Source organism: Dama dama, chromosome 15 (genome assembly GCF_033118175.1).
Source record: "Dama dama isolate Ldn47 chromosome 15, ASM3311817v1, whole genome shotgun sequence".
NCBI classification, from domain to species: Eukaryota; Metazoa; Chordata; class Mammalia; order Artiodactyla; family Cervidae; genus Dama; species Dama dama.
In genome coordinates, this window is record NC_083695.1 from 33,963,829 (window position 1) to 33,982,374 (window position 18,546).

The following is an 18,546-nucleotide window of genomic DNA, read 5'->3' on the forward strand; positions in this document are numbered from 1 at the left end:
GGCATTCTGCAGCTGCCTCACAATCTGGGGCCCCCACAGCCTCTCCACCCCCAGGAAGGGACACCCCTGCCTCCTCTCAGTTGAGCAGGAAGAAAACACAGAGCTAATGCCAAAGAAATTACAGCAGCACCTTGGCAACCATTTGTGGGCTGGGAGCCTGAGACGCACCATTGCTGCTGGGGGAGCCAAGCTCATTCTACTGGGCAGCTGGGGACACTGGGGCCTCTAGCAGAAGGGAGGTGGCTTGGGCAGAGGAGATACTGGGGATCTGTCCCTTTTATGCAGCTTAAGGACTGAGGGATTTTGCTCCAGATGCACTGAACATGGAACGGGAGGAGGCAGAAGGTAAGTGGATAGACTTCAGGAAGGCTTTATGTCCTATGGGGTCCCCAGAATCAGAGAGGGAGGGAGGTTACGAAGGGTCCTTCTCTAGATCTATGAGATCACATTGGGTGGGGTACGAAGGTAGAGAGTTGGGTGCTGAGTCCAAGGCAAAGAACTGAAGGGCATGGTGACAGGAGAACTTTGTATCAAGCAGTGAGGAGGTTGTGGCCAGTGGCGGGAGCACCTGTTCCCTTTCTCCATTGTGGGAATGGATGCGCAGGGCTGACATGATAATTAACTAAACTTGGAGCAATAGCTGCAGCCACACGTTTCACCAAGGACTGGGATCCAGACCTGAGCGGAGGCTGTGCAGAGGTGTGGGGAAGGGCCAGACAGCTCAGGTACAGGACTGACTGTGCTCCTATCTTGGTAGGGTTCAGGTGAACCCCACAGGCTTTTGGCCAAGGAGGGAGGGCAGGTCAGCACCAGGACCAGTTTGGAAGGCCTCACCTCTTCCATTTTATGCTTCCCACCCCTTTCTTTCCCAGCCTTTCCATCTGCTCTGGCTCTGAAGAATCTGTAGGTGGGCTGGGAGTGAGGGGAGGGACTGATGATCAAGTTGCCTCAGCCAGGCCTAGGATTGGTGAGGGCAGCCCAGAAGCTTGGGGAATGGGCCAGGCCCCTTTCAACCCTCTCTTCCAGCCCCACTCAGCCCTGATACCCAACCTCTGAACTGCACTCATTCATGTCCCCTGCCAGGCCTCACCCAACCCCTTACTCTAGCTGTACCCTTGCCCTCTGTCCAGCCCTCACCTGACCTTTCAGTTCTCACTGCACCCAGCCGTCGCCCCTCACGCCCTGCCCAGCCCTCACCTGGCCCCTCAGCTCCGGCCTGCACCCCGCAGCTGCTGGTCCAGCCGGCAGAGCTGGTGGAGGAAACCTCTGTTGGGGAAGACCCATCGGCGCTCCCTCACGGTGATCACCGCCTGGCGCAGGGAGAGCTGCTGGCGCAGCATGAGGTAGGCCAGGACCAGTGTGGCGGAGCGGCTCACCCCGACCACGCAGTGCACCAGGACCTTGGCTGAGGAAGACATCTGCTGAAAGACCCTTTCCCACCAGCCAGCCCACCCAGTGGCTGAGGTGGGGACCCAGGTTCCTTCCCTTGCTCTGCTTTGGGTGTATTCTGTGACCCTCGGCAAATCACTCAACATGTATGGGCCTCCATTTCCCAATCTGTCAAGTGGGTATATCAGCACCTCTTATGCCTACCCTTGGGATGGGGTACACACACCCCAACACGGCTTCTAGGACCCTCTGTGGGCTGGCCCTGCTGACCCTGCAGCCTCATCGCAGTCTGTCTCACCCCAGCTCTCAGCTCTGGAAACACTGGGTAACTTGCAGTCCCTTGAAGCTGTCATGGTCCCTGGCCTCCAGCCTTCCCACATGCTCTTTCAACTACTTGTAAGTTTTTCCCTTCTGTCAGTATGACTAACATCTACTACTCATTTGTCAGGATTCCACTGAGACACAGCTTCCTGACTACTCATGGTATCACTTGAATCACAAAGCAGCTCATCCTTTATGCATGGGGCCCAATGAATCCTGTTGTAGAGGGAATTCCCCCCAAATTCCTGATCCTCTGAATCCAGCACCCTGTCCTGTGGTCCCATGGCTCTTCACTTCTACCTACTCATCTGAGTAGCGCTCAGATGTAATACTTCACATTTTGAATGTCTTTCCACCAGGGACCCTGCTTTGCTTAAAGCAAGTATCTAGTGTCCCCGTATCTAGCTCCATGCCTGGCACAGAGAAGATAATAAATAGTTGATGAATGAATAGGTGAAGAAAAATGAAGGTCAGGATACTTGGTATTGAAAAGTGCTATGAGCCACAGTCTTGTCTTTCCCATGACACAGATGAGAAACTGAGGTTCAGAGAGGGACACTGGCTCATCCGGGGTCGGGTAGCAAGGGGCATAGCTCTCACCCAGGATGAACACGAAGCAGCTTTCCCAGGCTCCTTTGTTGCACCCCAGGTATTAGAAGATTTTTTTTTTTTTTTCCATTTGAAAGTACTTTGGGGCAAAAACCAGACATCTAGATACCAGATGGCAATCTCCCAAGGCTGAGTTATGTAGAGAAAGAACTGTTTTGTTGTTTGGGAGACCTGGCTTCCAGCCCCAGGGCTGCTCCTAACTCGGAGCATGACCTTGTACTTCAGGCCTCCCTTTCCCTGTCTGTGGAGCAATGCTACTGGATAAAGTGCTGGGACACTGAGCAGAGAATTTTAAAAACATGATGACTTTTTAAAAACTAGGGGTGGGAGGGCACTGATGTTAAAGGGGAAACTGGACATTCCCCCCATGACTGAGCTGGGTAGGATAGGGGTTCAGATGCAAAGTCCTACCCCCAGGCGTGCTAAGGGCACGGTGGATGAAGTCAGCTGCAGAGGAGAAGTAGGCACTGATGTCGAACTCAGGAAGGTCGTGGGCTGGCACCCCCAGGTAGCTCACACTGCTGCCATAGAAGTCAGGGCTGCCCTGACAGTAGAGGCCCCCGTGGGCGGCATTCAGCACGTGGGTGATGCCCAGCTTCCATAGCTCAAAGCGGTTATTTGCTGTGGCCCTAGGGAGGGGAGGAAGGGGAGCCATGAGGTCTGGGAAGGAGGCGTTGTCTGGTCCCCCTGCTTCAGAGCGATGAATCCATTAGGGTCCAGAAGGAGCCAGAGGAACTTGTGGGGTTCACAGCTCACAGCCCCACCCAGGAGCTTTCTGGTAGAGAGCTGGTAGTACAGGGATGTAGCTTTAGCCTCTCTTTGCTTCCTGAGGCAATCCGCCCCAGCCATGGCCAGGACAGGAAAGAAAGGATTGCTTCAGCCCTAGGACCCAGTTGCACCTCCCTTCTTGCCCCATGCCCTGCCCCACACATCCGGCTCTTCCTGGCCACTACCTCATACCTGCTTCTAATCTGCAGATATTTAAAGGTGACACCTTTCTTGATTCACCTCCAGTCAGCCTTCCTTACCCAGTCTGTGTCCAGAGAAAGAAGGCTGGAACCGGAAAGGGGAGCTCTCTGGCCACCCCATCTCTCACCCCCAAATCACCACGATTCCCCGTCCTTTGTACCCCACCCCTCCCCCCACAAGACCCACCAGTTGTTCGGAATGTGCCAGAAGACTGGGAACCTCTGGGAGTTCCCATCTTTCAGGCAGGCAAAGTCCCTACTCCCCCTGGTGGCTGCACCTGATCACTGCACTGTTGCTAGCACGAAGGGGTCCTGGAGAAAGTCCCTGGCTTGGGAAACTCAGAGCAGAACCAGTTGCCCTTTCTCTCACCCCAACCCCCCATCTCTGGTAAAGATCCCAAGAACTGTCTCTCCTTGTCCTCACCCCCACGTCCCTTCAGCCAACTACCACTCACGCATCTCCTATGTAAAGGTTGGGCCAAACTTCATCCACGTGGCTGGAAGAAACCTTCCCTGCCCTCAGGAGCTCCTCCAGTTCCAGGACGCTGGGGCAAGGCGTGGCTTCGGCATCTCCCCTCAGCTGTGGGAGCGAAGCCTCCGCCATGGGCCAGCCCACCCACCCCTCTGTCTCTGTGGTCACTCCTCTCTGCCTCTCCAGTGTCATCCCTCCTTCCTAGAGACTGGCAGGGACAGGTGAGACAGCAGCCAGTGACTCAGCAAATTACAGGGGCCTCTAGAGAAAACAGGACGTTTTCCTCCCCAAGTCACCCCCTAGCCCGAAACTGCCTGACCACAGGGAATCAGATATATCTCTGCAAGTCACTTTACCTCTCAGCCTGTTTCTTCATCTCTCAAGTAAGGAGAATTTTAAGGATTAACGGAAACAAAAGTTACTCTAACACACAGTAGGTGTTAATAGATTTAGAGTCCTGTATTTGGTTCTGAGGACTGAGTTAAGGTAGAGATCCAGGGTGCAGAGGAGGTGGTTGGCTCCAAGGATGCATGATGGGAAAAGTTCTTCAGGTTTGGGTGGGTCACATACTAAGTGGAAACTGTATGACCGTTGGATGAGCTTCTGGATTATGGGACTCAGGGGAAGTTCCCTGAGTTACAGAGTCTGAGAAATGTGGAGAGGAGGCCTGGAGGACCTCATCTAAAGGGTGCCCACAGGATTTGTGGGGGAAAGTTTGAACAATAGTTCTGTTATGAAGATGACTGATTTCTCAAAAGAGAAGGCTAAAATGGGCCATGTGTGCCAGAGAGGCAGAAGGGAGAGATGAATGTTTCCCTCTACCAGAGCCAAAGAAAGGATGTCATCAAAAATATTTTTGGGTGGGAGGGAGATTCCTCTGCCTATAAGGGATTTTGTCCTCACAGCAAAAACAGAGAAAGTCTGTATTTGTCCTTCTGCCAGAGCTCCTTGTAGGCTGAAGTGAGATGTCTTGCCCACTCTCAGATGCCTTCATGAAGGCTTTGTGGGGGGGGGGGGGGGGGGGCACGAGCTATAGTGGGGAGGCTCCCAGTTGCACCTGGCTTTGAGTCTGGTTTGAGGGTAAAGGCCATACCAGGGCATTCCATGGAAGCAGGTTGCACTCATGTCCACCCCAGAATCTATCCCCACTCCCATCAGAGCCACTGACGCCTGCCTTGCACCGCCCGAGGAAGCAAGGTGATGAGGCGGCTGGAGCCCAGGTCCAAGGCCAGTTTTGGTCTTGGTTTGTGCCACTGCTAGGCCTGAGGTGGGGGCTCCCTCAGGGTGGGGTAGTACAGTAAAGCGAGAAGAGCACAGATTCTGAAGTTAGACTTCAGTAGGAATACTGGCTTCGGCACATATTAACTGCCTAAGCTGAGGCAAGGTTTCTTGGCCCTTCTCTGTCGTGATACCCTGCAGAGGTGGAACAAGGATTAAGTGATATATTTATATGGCATCTGGCATAGGGACAGTCAGAGAGTAAAGGGGCAATAAACAGTAATAATGATGACTGGAGGTTGGCTCTTGGAGAGGAGCTGGCTCCCTGCAAAGGAATTAAGGAAAAGCCTCTCTTGCCCCCAGTTTACTAATCCCATAGGCCCCGCCCCGCCCCGCCTGTACAAGCGCCTCATCGCTCCTCTCTTCAGCTTTGGACCATTTGGTCTATTTGCATGCTGTCTCGGGTTTCCCTGCACCCTTTTCAGGTCGCCGCCCTACCCTCACGCCCATCTTGAACCCCGAGTCCCTTCCGGTTTTGGCCCCACCCCTACCCTGGGGCTCCGCCTCCCGCCGAGGGGCCCCCGCCTCGCGAAGCAGTTCCGGTTCGGATTCGAGCAGCTGCCGGCACGGATAAGACCGCGGCCGGAGCGCGGCCGCAGCGATGCCTGCGCGCAGCCGCCACCGCCCCGGCCTGCACTCCGGCTCGCTTACCCGGGCTCCGCCCCCACCCCTTAAGGCGTCTCTCTCCCGGGAGGCCCGGAGGGCACCGGACTCTGATAGCTGCTCGGACGCCGACTCGGAGGCGGGTCCGGGGAGCCCGATTCGGAGCAAGGAGGTGAGCAGCAGCTGAGGTGGAGGAGAGGGGAGTTCGGGGTGGGCGCGTGCAGCAAGGGTGAGTGGGGGAGTCGGGGATGGAGGCGGGTGGGGGTGCAATGGACAGAATTCGGAGGGGCCCTGGGAGACGGTTGAGGGACCGTGGAGAGTCCCCTTTAGAACGGAATCTGAGGGAAATGGAGGTTATTGAGCCAAGGGCCTGAGGCGGGTGACGATGGCCCCAGACTAAGGGGTAAGTAGAGGCCGAGGGGTGAGCGAGAGGGTGTGGAGGCTGAGGGAGATGTGGCCTTGAAGAGGCAGGGGCTTGGAGGTTTTGGAAAGCCGGGTGAAAGTGAGGGGAAAAGACCGAAGGGTCCCACGGGAATGTAGGACCGGAGGGGGAGATGCTCTGCGATTGGGCAGTGGGAAGAGGGATCGGAGGAGCCGATCCAGGGTCGATGTTCCCACTTGGCGAGAGAGAAGGAACTGGGGTGGGACTGACGAGATTGCTGACCTAAGGGGTTGGTACTAATTAGGGGAAGGATTTAGGTTTGAAGAGGAAGGGGCTCTCAGGTGGCAAGTCGTCTGGTCTTGAAGGCCAAAAAGAGAGAAATGGGGTCAAGACAGAAAAGGAGCCCTTGGGGACTAATTTAGGGCTTTGGCATTTTCACAGGTGCCTTTCATAGCATGGAAGATCTCTAGGGTGATATACTTGGATTATGGAGCTTTCTTGTTTGTGGACAGTGAGTCCTTATAAGAATCTGGCATGAGAAGGGTGTTCTTTAACACTGATTTGCCCAAAGGACTAGGAGAAGTAGTGAAAAGGGAGTGATGTTTGGAAAAGATAGTGAAAGGAGTGATTCTGAATATAAAGATAAATCCTTTGAATTTCTTATAACAGTGATAGCATGTTTCTCTTTTTTTGTTTGTATTTTATTTAAATTTAAGTTTTGTCTTAAATACCTGACAAGTTTAGGCAATCTTTAAAAAAAAAAAGATTTAATACTTGATTAAAAAAAAAAAACTAAAGTCGAAACGAGTTTGGACACTTAGATTTTGCAGATACTCAGTACTGACTGATTTCACTCTTGATAGCTTGAGTTGACATATACTGGTCACGGGGTAAAAATATGGTCGCTGCAAGTGTCTGGGTTAAAAGTATCTGGTTTTATCTACCTAAAAAAGTAGATAAAACTGTGAAATCACCAGAGACCAGGAGACTACCAGACCTTCCTCTCTCCCATGACTCCAGAATTGGAGTTATCTCTTGAAAACTGGAAGTACCCTTGACAGATTTGCAGGACCAATACTTTGCAGATATTGTATATATAATATTTTTAGTAGAGTTATCCAGAATAAGAATAGAGGATGCTTGTAGCTGTCAGTTAACAGAACTGGGATAGGTGGGTACACAGATGCCTTTTACTGTATGGAAGACATAGTACCAAAACCATGATTGTGCCAGAAAAATAATGATTACCATATCTATATTTAGTTGAAATAGGTTTTCTTTTGTAATTGTTAAATAGCATGGTTTGGTGAAGTGTTTGACTAGCCACCTCTCATATGTTGTTTTACAACTTTTTGTACAGTTATAGGTTTACAAAGTTGTTGGCATTTCAAAACAAAGTTTTAATTAAGTATTTCTAGTCTAAATGGGTATCTTAACAGTTTAATCTCTTTTTTTTAATGGCTGTTTTTTATTTATTTGTACTTAAACAACAAACCAGCCAAACTGGTACTACTATGATGTGGCAAAATACAAAACATCGTTCTCCAAAAATAGAGTGATGAACAAATTAGGGGCTGTAGTGAAATAGATAAAAGGGGTGGAGGAAATCAGTAAAGCACCCTTCATCTTAAGGACTGAGATTCTTAATAAGTAAAGCCTTCCCATCCCAGAAAATATGAATAATCCTCATCATACGTCTTTGTACTTTTGTTCCCTGTGCTTGAAGTTAGATTCTAGATCCTAAAAGTATCGAAAATATTATATATTATATCCAAAATGCTATAATCGAGTTATCTATAGCCAGACACCTTTTGTCATGTTGTACAATGCTTCTGAAACCTCTCATTGGACTCATTACCCTTTCCTCAAATTGACACAGAAGATATAGTGAAAAGCAACTTCCTAAGGGGAAGCGGTACAGAATTCTAAAACGAGAAAAATTGTAGAGAATATACAGTCTCTGCTCAGGTTAAGATTGCATACAATAGCCGTCACAAATAGCCATTACAGATCTTCAGGCTGTATGTTGAGAGGGTAGTTTGGGAATAAATCCGTGATTTGCTGCTGGGAACTAACATACTTGACAGTTTGCTGTATTACGTTATAATTTTCCCCAGCAGTTCCCAGGGTGGCCTCCAGATCACAGACAGAGTTCTGCTGGAGCTGGATCCCGGGCTGCAGGAATTCCTCCATGTAGTTGTCGAACTGATTGTTCCAAGGCTGGTTATTCCAGGCTTGGGGGCACCGGGCCTGACTGTTCCAGGGGTGGTTGCTTCAAGATTGACTGTTCCAGCTCTGGTTGGTTCACGTGGGGTTATTCCAGGTCTGGTTACCCTACATGGGCAGGTTTCCAGGAGAGTTCACCAAAACATCCCTGGTGGTAGGAATAGAAGCCCGGGTATTCTGCTGTTGCTGGGCCCTGAGGCATGCCATTGCTATTCCTTGGCCAGTTGTTTTTCTGCCATTTCTTACATTTCATTCTCTGGTTCTAGAACCAGGTCTTCACCTGCTTGTAGCTGAGGTTCAAGATGTTGGAAAGTTCTTGCATTTGCTGGAGGCTGAGGTATTTCTGCCTCTGAAATCTCATTGAGTACACACAACTGGGTCTGTGAGAACACAGCTCTCATCTTCCGTTTCTTGACCGGGACGTTCTCTTCCTTCTCTGTGCTCTCCTCCGCAGACGGAGGCAGTGGTTTCACTCTGGGGCTTGTGGAAGAATCAGGACTGTCCTGAATAAGCAAATCCATGGAGGAAGGAAGAGGAGAGACAGTGTCTGTGTCGAGGGTGTCAGCAGATGACGTTTGCAAGGATGCGTAACTTTCTTCAGGCATGGGTGAAGATTCCCTAGAGTTGGATGCTTCGGGGCCAAGCAGGCTTTGGGGACAAGCTGGATCCACACTCATGTTGTTGAGTTGAAGAAGATGGGAAAAAGCCTAAGAGCTAGATGCTAGATGCTAGGAAAAGTCCAGGCTGAAGAATCTAGGTAGAAGAACTTAGAGAAAGGTGAAGATCTCCAGGTGTGAAAGTATTTATTTAAAAAAAAAAAAAAAAGACGGAATGAAAGGAGTCACCTGCGAGATAAGAGCCAACTAGTCCTTAACAGTTTAATCTTAATGAGATGATAATTTACTTATTGCAGCTGGTTACTAAATTAGTTTATGTGTATACACTATATGTCATATCTTCACATGCTCAGTGGACTGATAATTATTTCTTCAAAGGAGAGATGAATTCTTAGCCTTGCTTTTAGCTATTGTTAAAACATTAGCTCCTTTTTCTTTAAATTAATACAATTGAGAAAGTATATATACTGTTGTTTATTTATGTTTGTTTACCCTCACTAAACTGAGATTCTCTAGAGATCTTGTCTCCATACTTTGCTCTAAATAAAAGTCTTGGCATGTAAAAATTTGCTGCACTGAACTGAAGTATAACTCTATTAAGATTACATCTTAATGTTAATGCAGAATTAAAGAAAGGAACTTTTAGATGAAGTTGTACAGTTAATATATTAGCGTGCCTAATAGTTATTTTGTCTTTGATTAGCCTTGACAGTTTTCACAGCCACTTAGTTGTGAATAAAATCATTTTTATGGTAGAGCAGTTTCTCTTAGGCAAGGCAGCATGTATTACTCCCAAATAAGCCATTATGACTGCAGTGGCAGAACATGCAGATATATTTAGATAATCATTTTTTATTTCAGTAGCATCTTGGCCATTCTGCGAAGACTCTTCACACTGCGCAGTTCCTCGTAAGCATTTTTATTTTGTTAATCACTAGACCCTCAGTGCTTTTTCAAAATTTTGCCATAGATGATTTAGAGACATTTTCATGACTTTTCTTAGAATTGAAATTTGAATATTGTTTTGGGGAAACTGTTGAATCACAGATGTTCTAATGAATATTATTATTTTGTCTTGTAACAGCAACCATATTAACTAGTTATTCTTTCAAAATTCTTACCTCTTAGGCCTGATGCAATACTATGGTGTTAATAGTAGGATGTATTTAGCATGGCCATTATTCATGACAGTGATTCTTATTTATGTGTTTGTGCTTCTCTTGGCTTTGAGAAATCAGGAGGTTAACTTAGGCACCCTTTGAGAACATTTCAGTGTTTATATGGTGCCTTTTTCATTGTCTGGTAATTTACCATCTGCATATGTGGATATAGATTTGTGACGTACCTGTACCCTCTCCTCCCATACACATAGCACCATCATCAGTGGATCTTAATCTCCCTGACTTCAGGCTTCTATATTTGAAATGTTTTGTTACTTCACTAAATTCTGCACCCTATTAGTAATAAAATCACCTCACTGCAGAATGTAACCTAATATAAGTGTATCTTGGCTTTTGCTTAGGATAGTAGAAACTAGGAAAACTTGGTCATAGTAGTTTCACCATTAAAAAGTGCTTTATGATATCTACCTTAGAAGAATATTGTGGAGGCAGAAACCTATTTTTATATTTGTCTTGAATAGTATGTGTTTTGTATAGCTTTTGAATTGTGGCTGAGACAAGAGAGGTGGTAATATGTCTATTATCTTGACCCTTTTTCTGTTCTCTTAAAGTTCTTGATAGGTAAGAAATTCTAGTAGGGAGTGAGAACCATGAATTTAGGTTCTCCCTGTAAGTTAAACTGTGTTACTGAGTTTCTGGAGATGCCTGCAAGCTGGTTTTAGTGTAGAACTTTGAGACTAAATTAAATTGATGTTAGTTTCATCAGTGCAAATTGGTATGAAAGTCAAAGATTCCCAGAATCATACATTAAATTTTGGAGCAAAATCCATTGTATTTGCACAGTATTGTAATGGAGCCTGAAGTCTTGAGCCAGTTTTTCATTTTCCATTATGCTGATTTGATTTAGAGGTATAGCATATTTTAAAATAAAGATCTTTACCAGTCTGTCAAACACTACTAGCCTGCCCGAATATTATTTTAGTGACTAGAATAAGAATTTGAATTTTATATACTTCTTTACTGGTGTGCTCTGGCATGCAGCCAGGTTAAGTATTCTTCATCAAATTTACCAGTAAATTTTAGCCGTTGTGTAAAAACTTTTACTATAACTGAGGATGTAACCCACACAGTGTTGTCTATAAGATTCTTATTCATTGAACTGAGATAGTTCTTACTGTGATATAGAATTAGGTGCAACCTAATAGTGGAATAGTCTTAATTCAAATGCACGTTGGAGTCAGAAAACTTTTGTGTTCTGACAACTTTTTTAATAACGATAGGTAGCAGTGTATGGTCTGGGGCTGAAGTGCAGCCAAGAGAGTGATAATGTAACTGAAGGGGCAATTTAATGTATTTCAAATGTGCTGCCCCGGATTCTACTGCCCAGGAGTGGGATATAGCAGAAGGGTAAAAAAAAAAATCACTGCTAGTACGGAGTGAAGTAAATCAGAAAGAGAAAAACAATTATCATATATCAACGTGTATATGTGGAATCGGGAAAGGTGGCACTGATGAACCTATGCAGGGCAGCAGTGGAAGCATAAACATTAGAGAACAGACTTGTGGACACAGTGGGGAAAGGAGAGAAATTGGGAGAGTAGCACTGAGACATAAATATTACCGTATGTAAAATAGATAGCCAGTGGGAATATGTTGTATGACGCAGAGAGCTCAAATTCAGTGCTGTGTGACAGTGTAGGGGGTGAGAGGGGGAAGGAGGTCCACGAGGGAGAGGATGTATGTACCCCCCGTGGCTGATTCATGTTGATGCAGGGCAGAAACCAGCACAACATTGTAAAGCAATTATCCTCCATTTAAGAATAAATACATTTTAAAAATTTACTGCTAGTGTTTCAAAAATGGTAGTAAGTGGTTCTGGCTCTTTGAAACTGTTTTGTAATTATAGCAGCTTCATAGATACTTGGAAATGGTGCTTACTAAGAAACAAACTATCTTTTGATAACTGTAAAGAGAAAATAATAGTTTTTTGTTTGCTCAATGAAAAGCTTTTAATTTAGGATTAAAAATTTTTAATGGGATTTTTGAAAAGCTGCATAGTCCCAAATATTATAAACTGAGAGCTAAATGACCAAAGTAAATCTTGTCCTCTTACATTTTGGTTTGCTTTCATAAAAATTGCCATCTATGGGGTCGCACAGGGTCGGACAGGACTGAAGCGACTTAGCAGCAGCAGCAGCAGCATAAAAGTTACATTTATGCTCTGGTTTATGGATCTGCACACTGGTATAATTTGTCTTTATTATGCATATTAAATAAACTTTATTAGATCAAGTTGGATTTAAGCTTACTTTAGTGTGAGTGCAACTGTAATGTATAATAGCTTTAAGGAGAATAGATTAACATTAACTTCATAAAATTAAAAAAAATCTCTTCCTCATTTTTTGTCTTGATATATAGGTATTATTTCTTAGATTTTATACATCACTTGGAAATGGTAATTTTTTAAAAAATTTACTGGATCCCAAATCAGGAATAACTTCCTAAAACAGCACATATATTTATGAACCAAATTTCATCAGTCGTTCTAAATTCCTTTAGGGACATTTAAATGTGTGGTTTTTGAAGACAGTGTATGATATTTAAAGGGGACAGTTATTTCAGGCAGCTGTACTTCAGTGTTTGTACACACACACACAGTCTAGTGAAACTCCAAGAAAAACCCAACCTTCTTATTTATTTATATATTTATATATTCCATCATGGTTTATTACAGGATATTGAATATAGTTTCCTATGCTATACAGTAGGACCTTTTTGTTTATCCATTCTATATGCAATTGTCTGCTGTTTCCAAACTCCCAGTCCACTGCTCCCCCCTCTACCTCAGCAACCACAAGTCTGTTCTCTATGTCTGTGACTGTTTCTGTTTTGTAGATTAAGTTCATTTGTTTCATATTTTATGTTACATATATAAGTAGTATCATGTGACATTTATCTTTCTGACTTACTTTGGTATAATAATATCTAGGTCTGCCCATGTAACTTCAGATGGCATTGTTTCATTCTGTAAGAAAAATTCGGTATATTTAAAACACTACAATCACCATCTGAACAAAGACTTCGTTTCTGTAAAACACATGACAAGTAAAGGTTTTATTTTGTTGATAATGTCTTCATTATATCTAAAAAACTGCATAACGATAAATCAGAAGCCATTTAGGTCTCTTGTGTGTTTGTGTAATTAAGACCAGGGGAGTGGTGTGTGTCTTTCCACTTATTGGTGCCTGTCACTTTAGGAAATTTTCCCAGTGAATTCCCAAATTGTCATAGTATAGAAGTTCTCTTGGTATCAGCAATAATCAATTACATCAACCTATGACATACTTTTAAAATATGTTGGTGAGTGGTATGTTATTGTTGAAATATTTTTGTTTGGTTAAATCTGATATGAAATAAATGTATGAGAAACTCATGTTGACATATAGAATTCTGCATTGGTTAACTGGAATCACTATTGTATTGTTATTTTGTTTTTTAGTTTTTGTTACTTAATTGCATTATTGTTTCCCTTAAAGATAATTCTACCTTGAGTAAAACCTTTATAAAATTTTAACAGTTGTTTTCAAATACTCATTTCTTTTGTATTAACAAAAGATTTCAAGATTTTGTATTAACAAAAAGATTTAAAGAGTTAAGAGTGGGTTTGATCATTAGTTGATAAATGACTGATTTTTAATTTTATTAAATCCTAATGATTTAATTTCAGGTCTAGGGCAACACCAGCAAACAGCAGAGTTGATGGGGGCAATACCAGCTTACATTTACTGAGAATTTCTCTTTGTCACATATTACTCCAATTGCATTACTTGTATCAGTCCTTGTATTCTTTACAACAAGCCTGTGGAGTAAAGAACTAGTATTCTCATTTTACATATGAAAATAGTGACTCCCAAAAATGTTAAGTAACTTCTGCAAGATCACATAGCTTATAGCTTGTGAATGGTAAATCCACAGTTTGAACCCAGGCAGTCTGATTCCAGAGCCAGTACATTTTTTTCTTTTCGGGGGAAAAAAAAAGGATCCCACTTACCTGACCAGGGACTGATCCTGGGCCACAGTAGTGAAAGCCTGGAGTCTTAACCAGTAGACGACCAGGAAACTCCCAAGAGCCCCTACTCTTAACTACTATGCTTTGTGGTTTTTATATCAGATTCTATGGTGGAATAGCTGTCTGAGATATTTAACTCTCTAGCTCTGGTTTCTTTAGCTGTAAATTAAGAAATTGTACTAGATCTTGCAGGTCACTTCCAATTCTAACATTGTAAGAATTCTTTCATCCTGACTCACAAAACATGATTTTAATATTTCTGATTATTCTTTTTGAAATCTCTTGATCTGTTGTAATACAAAGGTTCAGTCATCTTCCAAAGTCACACTGTTAATGGATAATGGAGCTGGGTTTGTAGTCAGATCTTCTCTTATTATCTTGGTCTTTTTGCTATTTCTTTTATTTAGTATGTGTGTGTGTATGGTTGCGTTAATAATTGAGTTGAATTTATTTTCTAAAATTTTCAAGTCATATCTGTTTGTGTGATATGCTTCAAACAAATGAGAAATGATATTGTTTTTATTCTCTTAAAAGAACTTTTCCCCCCTGATTATCAAGTATTGCAACATGCTTATTGTATAAAATTTGGAAATTTTAGAAATATTTGATATAGAGAAAGAAAGAGTCCACTGAAGAAGTAACTATTGATAGCTTGGTATTTTATTTATTTTTAAATATATACATATACTACAAGTGCTGTGTGCGCCTTTTTAGAACACTTTCTCCTTTAAAATTTAAAAAAATTTTTAATTTTGAAATAATTATAGACTCATAGGAGGCTGTAAACAGTACAGAAGGATCCCGTGTACTTTCAGTGGTCACATCTTGCATAATTATAGCACCATATTAAGACTAGGAAATTGACATTGACTCAGTGTGTGTATATGTATATCATTTTATTCTGAGCAGATTTCTGTAACCATTAATCTACTCAAGGTATGGAAATATTTCATCACTGTGAAGATCTTCCTTGGGTTAGCTCCTTCAACAAACTCTCTCTAACCTCTGACAGGTAACATTTAACCTCTGTACTGTTTTATACGAGTATAATTTTGTCATTTTGAGGACAAATGAAATCATACAGAATGTGAGGTTTTAAGATTTACTTTTCTCGCTCAGCATGATGCCCTTGAGACCCCTTCTAGTGTGTGTATCCAAGGTTTTATTGCCATGTTTTCCATAGTATGGATGCATCACAGTTTAACTATTCATATATTGTAGTGTATTTTGTTTTTATATGTCTCAGCAATTACAAGTAATGAAGCTAGGGACACTTGTGTATAGGTTTTTGTGTGGACATAAGTTTTCATTTGTCTGGGATAAGTGCCCAGGATTTGCTAGGTCATATGATAAATTTATGTTCAGCTCTTTAAGAAATTGCCTAACTATTTTCCAGCATGGCTATATAATTTTACTTTGTCACCAGCAGGGCATGAGAGATCCAGTTTCTCTGTATTTCTGCCAGAATTTCCTTTTGTCAAAATTTATTTTAGCTATTCTAGTAGGTGTATATTGATATCTTATCATAGTCTTAATTTTCATTTCCCCAGTAGCTAGTGATTCTGAACATCTTTTCATGTGCTTATCTGCCATTCATATATCCTCTTTAATAACATGCCTTTTCATGTCTTTTGCTCGTTTTTGTTTCTTTTCATCCTAACTTCAACCCTCATAATCATTTTACACTCTTCTGACAAGTATTCTTTGTAAAGCACACTCTGATTATCTCACCCTCTTTTTCAACAATCTCTAGTGGTTCTCCATTATCTGTAGAATATTCTCAGTTTGACCAGTTTCCATTATCTGGCCCTAGTATTTATTTTCAACTTACTATACTACTGTTCCCTGTGCCCTAAGAATGCTCACAGGTCTCAACTTGTTTTCTGTCTTAATCCCTCTGCTCCTGTAGTCTTCTCTGCTGGTGTACTTTTCTCCATCTCTGCCCAGTTTTTAAAGTCTCAGCTCAAATGTTACTTCCAAGAACTCTTCTGTGATCTCACCAATAGGAAATAACCTCTTTCCAATTCTCTTTTTTATTTTTAGCAAGTTACATAAGTAACCACTTCATTAGCATTCTTCAGAGGGTTAAATGAGATAATAGATATAAAGAACTAGCAGCTGTAATTCTTTTTATCTTTTCAAGAAATGACTTTCTTCAATACCCACCGGTAAAATCTTTGAGGGTAGAACCTGCTTCAGATCTATCTAGGTAAATGCCACATTGCCTAGTATGCCTTCAGATAATATATGCACAGTGAATATCCAGTTGATGAACAAATGTAACAAGAGGTCATCTTAAGACTGTGTCCCCAGTGCTGTCCTATCTGACATCTTGGTACAGCAGGCAGTAAATGTTTGTGAGTAAACAGTGCAAAATTTGTGATTCAGAAAGCCTTCATTGTTAGGCAGTCTCATTACTGTAGTTGTTTTTTTAAGATTTTTTTTTTTTAATGTGGGCCATTTTTAAAGTCTTTATTAAATTTTTTACAAAATCGCTTCTGTTTCTGTTTTGGTTTTTTGGCCATGAGGCCTGTGGGATCTTAGCTCGCTGACCAGGTATAGAACCTGCATCCCCTGAGTTGTTGGAAGGCAGAGTATTAACCACTGGACTGCCAAGGAAGTGCCTCATTAATGTAATCTTTGACGTAACTGAAGACCTTTGATAAATTCTTCTGCTGATAACTAGAAAATATTCAATATTTATAAGCATCAAGCTCTACAGAAGTACATGCACCCTTAGCTCATGTGAGATGGTGTGGTGTAATGAATAAGCAGATGGACTTTGAAATCAGATTGTCTAGGTTGGAGTCTTGTTTGTATTGGTTACTAGTACAAGTTTCTCTGTTTCAGTTATCTGTAAAATGAGAAAGATAATATCTATCTATATGGTTGTTCAGAGGGTTATTTGAGCATATTAGTAAAATATTTAGAACATGCTGGCACTTTGTAACTGCCTTAGATGTTAGCTGATCTATTTAACAGGTATGTTACTACTTCCTGAAAATGCACTGAACAGAGTTTGGAATTAAAGGGAGTGAGTTAGGGTATATAGTTGACCCTTGAGCAACAAGGGTTTGAATAGTACAGGGACACTTCTATGTGGATTTTTTTCAGTAGTAAATAACTGCAGTACTACATGATCTGCAGTTGGTCAAATCCCTGGATGCAGAACCGTGGGTATGAAGGAACTGCCCATTTGGAGGGCTGGCTAGAGGTTATGTGCAGATTTTTAACAGAGCGGAAGGTGAGCATGTTATTTTTAAGGATTAACACTACAGATGTCAAACATCTTGTACCTGAATATCTTGCCCACCATATCCCTGGACCACTGGTTGGATGCCTCATTGTGCTCATCATGCAGTGCCGTGCTTAGTCACTCAGTCGTGTCCGACTCTTTGCAGCCCCATGGACTGCATCACAGCCCGCCAGGCTCCTCTGTCCAGGGGGATTCTCTAGGCAAGAATACTGGAGTGGGTTGCCATGTCTTCCTCCAGGGGTTCTTCCCAATCCAGGGATTGAACCCAGGTCTCCCACATTGCAGGCGGATTCTTTATTGGCTCAGCTACCAGGGAAGCTCGTGTGTATGTTTATATTTTATTCATTTGTGTCACATAGGTTATAAGAGAGACAACAACTCAACGTAAAATCAGCCAGTGTATAATAGGTCAAATAAGATGTGTGCACAGTCACCTCGAAGATTAGTTATCCAAGCCGGAAGTAGAAGAACAGACAGAATCAGACTGAGCGATGTAATGCAGTACTTTGAAACTCTTGGTACATATCAGAATCACTTGGAGAACTTTTAAAAATGTATAGGTGTAAAGCTCATCTATCCTGAGAGATTTCGACTCAATTGTCCTGTAGTGGGGCATGGGGATTGTTGGTACAGACATGTTTTTAAAATTTAGATTATTCTCATATATAGCCAGGGTTGAAAGCCATCATGTATATAGTTTACTTAGAGCATAGGCAGAGGAGGAGTCAGAGAGAATTGGCTTTTTATATCCTGCACTGTGTAGAAGAGAGACAAACAAACTGGGTGATAGAAACAGCCTTTTCTACATAGGTATCTGTGTGGCACAGATGGTACTTTAGGTCTCATAAGAGTCTGGATTAAATTTTTCTTAATAGTGTCTGTTTTTCCTTGTTCTGATTACTTACTCTACAAGTAACATTCTGCTTACTAAATCAGCCTTCTAGATATATCCAAATTATAAGGTTTTGTCTGAGACAAGGTGTTTGAGCATTCGCTCTAGACACTTGTCTAGTGTCGGCATTCTGGTGATTTTGCTGTTAGTCTCCCTTGGTTTTGATGAACTTTAGAGGTACTGACAAGGTCAGATTTTGAAGCTTCAAGACTGAATACCAGATCCTGGTTCCTTGTGAATTTACCAAGTTAGTGACCAGGGGTTGTCTCTTGGGAATTAGACATTCTAAATTTCTTGATTTAAAACTATTCTGAAGTTATTCTGAAGTCATGAAGAATTTGTA

General features: G+C 42.8%; 2 protein-coding genes and 1 pseudogene across 4 annotated transcripts in view; 1 reads left to right on the forward strand and 2 right to left on the reverse strand.

The window, feature by feature from the left end:
- Positions 1-1,205: 1,205 nt before the first annotated feature.
- On the reverse strand, positions 1,206-3,891 carry DUSP13A (dual specificity phosphatase 13A). Its single transcript, XM_061163020.1, has 3 exons — positions 3,743-3,891; positions 2,731-2,948; positions 1,206-1,405 (listed from the first exon to the last, which is right to left on the reverse strand). The coding sequence occupies exons 1-3, from the start codon at positions 3,889-3,891 to the stop codon at positions 1,206-1,208; spliced, it is 567 nt and encodes a 188-aa protein (XP_061019003.1).
- A 1,699-nt stretch (positions 3,892-5,590) lies between these two features.
- SAMD8 (sterile alpha motif domain containing 8) overlaps positions 5,591-18,546 on the forward strand; it is a 50,723-nt gene continuing 37,767 nt past the window's right edge. The window contains exons 1-2 of one of the 3 annotated variants that reach the window (XM_061161898.1): positions 5,591-5,812; positions 9,730-9,774. In XM_061161898.1, coding sequence (XP_061017881.1) covers positions 5,639-5,812; positions 9,730-9,774 — 219 coding nt within the window. In that variant the 5' untranslated portion in view covers positions 5,591-5,638. Of the gene's footprint in view, positions 5,813-9,726; positions 9,775-18,546 lie in introns of all 3 variants that reach the window. The other 2 variants (XM_061161900.1, XM_061161899.1) reach the window with 2 other exon arrangements.
- On the reverse strand, positions 8,027-9,356 carry LOC133070135 (homeobox protein NANOG-like; annotated as a pseudogene).